The sequence below is a fragment of the Nycticebus coucang genome, chromosome Y (assembly GCF_027406575.1).
Source record: "Nycticebus coucang isolate mNycCou1 chromosome Y, mNycCou1.pri, whole genome shotgun sequence".
Classification (NCBI taxonomy): domain Eukaryota; kingdom Metazoa; phylum Chordata; class Mammalia; order Primates; family Lorisidae; genus Nycticebus; species Nycticebus coucang.
In genome coordinates this window covers 34129273-34137331 of record NC_069805.1, presented here as the reverse complement: position 1 = coordinate 34137331, position 8059 = coordinate 34129273, and the positions used below count along the sequence as shown (strand labels likewise).

At 35.3% G+C, this 8059-nt stretch overlaps 1 protein-coding gene across 1 annotated transcript in view; it reads right to left on the bottom strand.

Moving 5' to 3' along the window:
* Positions 1–1772: 1772 nt before the first annotated feature.
* LOC128579070 (dnaJ homolog subfamily C member 8-like) overlaps positions 1773–8059 on the bottom strand; it is a 32704-nt gene continuing 26417 nt past the window's right edge. Inside the window, exon 2 of the mRNA XM_053581351.1 lies at positions 1773–2875. Coding sequence (XP_053437326.1) covers positions 2134–2875 — 742 coding nt within the window. The 3' untranslated portion in view covers positions 1773–2133. The remainder of the gene's footprint in view (positions 2876–8059) is intronic.

The following is an 8059-nucleotide window of genomic DNA, read 5'->3' as shown; positions in this document are numbered from 1 at the left end:
AATAATACTTAGAGTAACTGTTTAATAAAATGATTGTATTCTTCCAAAGGACTTCATGTTTTTTTGTTTGTTTGTTTGCAGTTTTTGGCTGAGGCTGGATTTGAACCCGTCACCTCCTGCTTATGGGGCCTGCACCCTACTCCTTTGAGCCACAGGCACTGCCCCAAGACTTCATGTTTTTAACCAAACAGCTCATAATGGGCTTAAAATTATGTATGAAATGACTTCTCAGGAAGTTCACAAGTAAAAACTAATAACGGCATTTAAATTTGGAAAATCAACTCAACATTTAAAAAACAAATTTTTGAAGAACTTGTCAACATAATTTGAATATGTGATGAATGTTTTCTTAATTAAAAAAATTAGTTATGGCCTATTTATTTATTGAAACATTATGTAATGATGAGAATTCAGCTATTCTAATGAAGTAGAAAATAAACTTGGGAAAATGGATTCAAAAAACCTTCCATAAATGATATTATAAAAGAAACAATTCAAAAGCTAAAGACATTTTTTTTCTATTAACTGAGTTCCCTCTTTGATTTAGCCTAATGCTATTAGACCAAAAGAAACAAATGAGTGTTTGGTTGTGGGGAATTGAAGTTAGGGGCTACTGAAAAATCTTATCACTTCAGGAATGACTTGTGATAACCTTATTAAATACGAAGAAATAAGTCAAAAAGAATGTCTTTAAGGGCTTTGATATTTTATTGAAACTGATGGTTTTTCTTAAGAAAAAAATGGGTTATAGCAGTGAGTCACTGAAAATTGTTGCACATTATTTTTTATTTTAACTTCCACAAAGACTTATTTTTCATAAAATTTTGTCCTGATATTGAAAAATTTTGTTAACATATTCAAGATTTATTTAATACAATAATATTATGTGTCTATAAGCTTCTTTTTATATATTGCTGAGGTGTACTCTGGGTATTCATGAAGTTCATTGTATGTACTAAGCCTTAGTACACAAGCTAATATGATAAATAAAATATTGAAAAGGCTAAGGAAAAAAAGAATAAAAGGAAAACTTTCTTGTGTTCTAGAGCGAGTAATTTGCTTTCATTCAAAACATATCAGAAACTACTACATATAAAATTCACATGATTGTATTACAAATGAAAGCTGATTTTCTTAGAAGAAAGATGTTTAGTAGCTACTAAAATCAGTGTCTAACTGATAAACGCATACTGAATGGTGAAAATAGGCATTTGAGGGTAGCATGCTCACATAATTTCTACAACAACTGGATTAATTTTTATGAGTTTAAATATTATTCCTTTAAAGTTTTCCCTTATGACAAAGACAAAACGTAAGTGGAGATACTCATTTGTTGACCAGAATGATGTTAAGTTGTAGCCAAAATTCTCTGAGATACGATATTAAATTGCCTTTCTTTGTGTAAAGATAAATATTCAATGTATCACAGAATTAGAGATTTTTTTTTGGGGGGGTATAAAAATTTATTATACATAAAGAATATTACCACTAATGAATGCAGACAGAATAGGACACCATGGTATTGAATGGAGGATGGCTAGTTCTTTGGAAAGTGAATAGGTTTAGGTGGCTCAGGGCCACGCTGATTGGTCAGCCAGACAGGAGGGTACACACCAAACATCAGGACACCGGGGCATCACGTGACTGCTGTGTGCCCACGCTCCTTCCCTGCCTGATTTGGAGCTTTCAAGAATGGCACCCAGAAGCAAGCAACTGAGCTGAAGGGAATCGCTTAGCTGGCTCAGGCTTGACTCTGAAGTCACACAACACCATTTTAAGCAATTTGTTTAACTGGATGATTTCTACAAATTATATGCGAAGTTTCTAACCATCACAATTCAGTGAAGTACAAAACATTAAGTTACTGGCTGTGGGAAGAGAAGGCAGCACCCATGGTGGTACCTTCCAATCTGGTTGTTCTAAGGGCAGGGCGGAGGGGAAGGTCTTTTTTTAACCAAGCCCCTCATTTCAATGTACAAAAGAATTACTCTGATCAATATTAAATTGGATTGAAAACAAAATGGACTAAAAAGCAAATACTACTCTATGTTGGGGTAGAAGTGGGAGGAAAGAATGAGTCCTTCAAAGCAGGGAGACAGCTGGGGAAGATTCTGTGGCTGTGACCCTAGATGGTCACTCACGCTGCTCCATTTTTACTTTCGGTGGTCTCAGGAAGGTCCGATTTTTCTTCTCTTTCTTTCCCTTTGTATTTGCTTGAAAGTTTCTCCAGCTGTCCACACGACCATCTCGACTTTCCTCAAAGTTTTTCTGCCACTCTCTTTCTCGTTTGGCTTTTTCTTGAGCTTCAATCTCTTCTTCCCTTTGTCGTTTCCTTTCATGCATCTCTTTGGCTTCTCTCTCTTTCCTTTTAATTTCCAGCTCAGCAAAGAGTTTCATGGTCTGTTTATATACTGCTTGTTTGAACAACTCAGGATCATCCTCCTCTACAATTGTAGGTTTTCCTTCCTTCTTTAATTGTTTTTTTCGCTCTTTCACAGTGTGTTCCACGTATTCTTTTCCTGCCTGAATTACATCCAGGGCCCTCTTCTTTTGTTCCTGATCCAGTAGCAACTTGTAAGCTTTGTCCACAGCTTCAAAAGCCTTTTGTGCTCTGTCAGCATCATCTTGATTCTTGTCAGGATGCACCAGTATGGATAACTGCCGAAACCTCTTTTTTATTTCTTCATCTGTGACTTCAGGATCTATCTGAAGAACCTCAAATGGGTTCAAATTGAAGTAAGAGGAACCAGGACGGGTCAATCTTTCAATTTGATTTTTGGATGTTAGAACAGAATCTCTCTTCTCTATTTGTTTCACCTCACTGTAGAAGGTCATAAATGCTTCTTCTGTGCTGCCTCCGCCACCCGAAGTCCCGCTAGAATTAGAGATGTTTCACAAAAAGTTCTGAATTATTCCCAGTCCATATAGAAAAATCATTAAAACAAACCATAGCATGACCCTGTGTGCATCTCTCATAGATGCTATAATTAATAATAAAAATGTAATAATATTCGTATTATATGGATTATAGGAATGAATTCCAGGAAAAATGAAATAAAAAGCAAAACATTGTATTCGTGAATATTTGGGTAGGCATAAGACAAAAAAAACTGCGAACAGAAGAAAAAATAATAAGAATTAAATGCAACATAAATTCCAAGCGACAATGAGATGTTTATTAGGATTCAAAAGTTTACTTACAAATGAACCACATTGTTATGCAAGAAAATTAAAGGGGGTCACCGGTAATATGATCACTTCTAAATGAGGAAGAAGCCTAGGGGTTAAATGAGTTGCAGAGCTGACTATCCATGAGTCGGGGAGCAGCACGGACAGAATTAACCAGTCTTTCCTCATCAAGCACTAGCATGTTCACAGGAAGAGACCTTAACATCCTTCCTGTTAGCATGCCAGTACTTGAGTCTAGAGGGTACTCTAGATGCTGTAAAGATCTCTTAAAGTTTTGGGCTTCCTTTGCCTGGTGAGAATACTGAGGAAGTGTTTTGACCCATAGACCCTGTGAAACTTTTGCTTCATAAAATAGAATATACCATATGTTACAGTGTTGTTATTTAGCAATAGAGCCCTAGGCATGACCATACAACATACTGCATTCAGGCTGTGTCTGAAGGAAGCAAGGAAATAAGTAAATAAATCAGTTATCAGGTTTCTGCTTTTATTTTATTTAACCAAAATTTTTTAAAGCTTTCTTTTTCTTTTCTATTTTAGTGGAGGATGAGTTGGCCAAACATAGTGCCTCATGTCTGTTATCCTAGAGCTCTCGGAGTCAGAGGCAGTGGATTGCTTGAGCTCGGGAGTGCAAGACCAGCCTGAGCAAGAGCAAGATCCCTAAAAATAGCCACGCATTGTTCTGGGCACCTGTAGTCCCAGCTACTCAGGCAGTTGAGGCAAGAGTATCACTTGAGCCCAAGAGTTGGAGGTTGCCGTGAGCTATGATGTCATGCACTCTACACTCTACCCAGGGCAACAGAGTGAGACTTCATCCCCAAAACATAACAAAACAAAACAAAATAAAATCAGTAATAAGACTTTATTTATCTATTCATAGTCAACCTAAAACTTATGTTAGTTTTAAAAGGGAACAAATAAAGATACCTCATAGGAGGTGAAGTCTTATTTATCATTCCAGATCCATTTAAAATCTTTGTAATTTGGGTGGCGCCTGTGGCTCAAGGAGTAGGGCGCTGGTCCCATATGCCGGAGGTGGTGGGTTCAAACCCAGCCCCGGCCAAAAAAAAAAAAAAAAAAAAATCTTTGTAATTTAAGAAAAAAATGGATTACAGTATATATGAAAATTGAAAAAAGGTCTTAATTTTTTTTTTTTTTTTGTAGAGACAGAGTCTCACTGTACTGCCCTCGGGTAGAGTGCCGTGGCGTCACACGGCTCACAGCAACCTCTAACTCCTGGGCTTCCGCGATTCTCTTGCCTCAGCCTCCCTAGTAGCTGGGACTACAGGCGCCCGCCACAACGCCCGGCTATTTTTTTTTGTTGTTGCAGTTTGACCGGGGCTGGGTTTGAACCCGCCACCCTCGGCATGTGGGGCCGGCGCCCTACTCGCTGAGCCACAGGCGCCGCCCAAGGTCTTAAAGTTTTTAGTTAATATTATTAGGAAATAAACTCATCAACTTTCAGCTAAATGAAATTTTTTAATTTCAATTCTTTGTGTTGATAAAAGAAAAACAATGTATTCAAAACTGACAAGGAAAGAAAAAGCCACTCTGATTTAGAGTTACTACATTATGAGTATAATTCAGAAATTGATCAGAAATCATGTACTTAAAAATGGATAAAATAGGTCTGATAAAGCTTATAGACAATGCCTTTTTTTAAGGAGCTGAATAACTGAATTTGAGTATGTTCCCCCCAAATTCTTCAAAGCAAACTCTTAAGATTAGGTTTTATTACTTAATCTATTTAAACTCTTGCAAATGTTATGTAAACCTCCTGTATGGGGGTAAGGGTCACAGTGTATGGCACAGCTCTTGAGGGCGAGACACAATTATAAGTGGAACTTTATAATCAGTGTAATCTTTTTTGTACCCTTGATGAATCACAAACAATAAAACAAAAATATGAAAAAAATGATTGAGTACAAAATTCTAATAAACAATAAAATAAAAGTTGACTTGTAATTGAAAGTTGACCATAAAAAGAATTTCTCTTTACAGTTTCCAGAACCATCTTTGAAATGTTAACATTAATAACATTAATACATAATGGTCTTTAGTAACCGTTTCTTTGTTCTGGAAGAATTTATAGAAAAACATTTAATGTATTCTATCCAGAACCTTGAACTGTCGAGAAGTATGGTCTCCAATATGTCATACTTGGTCTGAAATCTTTGAGCGTATTTTTCTTTGTTATTTGGTTCTTTTTATATATATTTGTGTGCTTCTTCTTTAGGAGTATTTTATTTTACCTTATTCCTAATATTTTTCCATCCTACATATTGCTAGCAAAAGATAAACAATAGCATTTATAGTAATGATAATTAGAAAGTCCAGGATCAAAATATTGGTTAAAAAATATAATTCTATCAAAAGATATAACCGTTTCCTCTGCACCAAGAAACAAAGTAATTCCTGTGTTAAAAATAGAAATATTAAATATTTTGAGTATTTGAGTATTTGAAATTTGAGTATTAAATGTTTTGAATATTGACTATTTGAATATTTTGAGCCTTTTCAATTTTACCTACTTTTGTTGACATCTTGTTAATACCTATTAAATATAAACTACTTTAAGTATAGAACATATTTCTTAATACCCTTTACATTACTATTGCTGACGACAATATAATTTATTGCCTCTGGGAATCAACAGTATTTGAAAATGCCAAATGTAAAATGGGTTTTGACTGCTCCTCTCTGGTTATTGTCTCTTCTGTCATTTCTAAATCAAGATCTATCTGTTAGTTTGCATTTAATATGCATTAGAATTCAGGTTGGCATTTGGGACCTTCTGGAAGCACTGACTGTTCTCTCTCTTCATACTATCTTATGTCTTTACAGCTAAGGTGTTTACTGATTTGGAGGCACCATAGGTTCAATAAAAATGTTATGAATTTCTCTTTCACTGTCATTGAATCGAATTACTTCCTGTACCTTAGATGTTTGAGATATATTTTTGAGAATAAAAATTCTCACTTTCCTATACAGTGAACAGCACTGTAATTTTAAAGGGAGCAAGAACAAAGATAAAATGCTCAGATAAATATTAAATAGGCAATTAATTTTAATATTAACTATTTAATATAAATAAAAACTTTTTTAAAATTTTATCAGAATGCCTTCTCTACAGTGGTGATAATATAGTGTCAAAAACAGTAATCCTAACCAGAAAAAGTTAATTCTGTCATGGATGTAGACATAAAAAATTATCACAGAGTAAAGTAAATTTTATTTTAGAGATCGAGTGTGTAATTGGTAATGGGGAATTCAAGGAAGAAATTACTAATTTGATCTGAACATGTTAGAGAAAACTTCCCAGAAAGGGTGACACCTGGGCCTCTGACCTAGGAGTATGAGTTTGACTGGAATACAATATATTGGAGGTTAGAAATGCCAAGTAGAATTTCATTGTCATTTCCAAGATTAGGTGGTATAAAAATGCCTAGTTTGTTTATAAGTATAAGCGACTCCACTCAATTTGATTATCATCTCTTTTGTGTAGCCTTTCCTGCTCATCTCAGCCAGAATACATGTTTCCTCTGAGGACCCATTGTCAAATGTTTCATGTCCTACAGTTAGATTTCTGCCTCATGATTGTCTAGGAAATTTGTCTTTTGAAGATATAGATTAAGGTAACTGAGTTAGAACTTGTAAATTTAGAAAGCAGTCATTTATTTTGATTTGCAAAAAACAATGGAAAAAAAATCTGTTTTAAGGCTGGTGACTGTATAAAAGGAAGCGATCACTCATATTCTTTTTTTTTTTTTTTCTTTTTTGGCCGGGGCTGGGTTTGAACCCACCACCTCTGGGGGCATATGGGACCGGCGCCCTACTCCTTGAGCCACAGGCGACGCCCGATCACTCATATTCTTAATGCAAATTAAGAATATAATACCATGTGATATTCTTAATGTACACAATGAATAAACTACAATTTTTATTATTGTGAAAAGTCACATAAAATGTTTTACATATTGTTTTTTTCTAAATCTTCTCATATGTTGTAATTTTCTTTTTTTTTAATTAATTAATTTATTTTTATTAAACCATTGCTGTGTACATTAGTATGAACGTGGGGCACCATACACTTGGTTCATAGATCGTTTGACACATTTTCATCACATTAGTTAACATAGCTTTTGTAGCATTTTCTTAGTTATTTTGCTAAGACCTTTACATTCCACATTTACTGGGATTCATATATACCCTTGTAAGATACACCACAGGTGTAATCCCATTGATCCCCCTCTTTCCCCTTCCCTCCCCCCTCCCTCCCCTCCCTTTCCCCTTTCTCCCTATTCTTAGGTTGTAACTGGGTTATAGCTTTCATGTGAAGGTCCTACATTAAGTTTCATAATAAGGGTGAGTACATTGGTACTTTTTCTTCCATTCTTGAGACACTTTACTAAGAAGAATATGTTCCAGCTCCATCCATATAAACATGAAAGAGGTAAAGTCTCCATCTTTCTTTAAGGCTGCATAAATAGTCCATGGTGTACATATACCACAATTTATTAATCCATTCGTGGATCGATGGGCGCTTGGGCTTTTTCCATGACTTAGCAATTATGAATAGGGCTGCAATAAATATTCTGATACAAATATCTTTGTTATGGTGTGATTTTTGGTCTTCTGGGTATATGCCCAATAGGGGGATTACAGGATTGAATGGCAGATCTATTTTTAGATCTCTAAGTCTTCTCCATATCTCTTTCCAAAAGGAATGTATTAATTTGCATTCCCACCAGCAGTGCAAAAGTGTTCCCTTTTCTCCACATCCGCGCCAACATCTCTGGTCTTGGGATTTTGTGATATAGGCTAGTCTCACTGGAGTTAGATGATATCTCAAAGTAGTTTTGATTTGCAT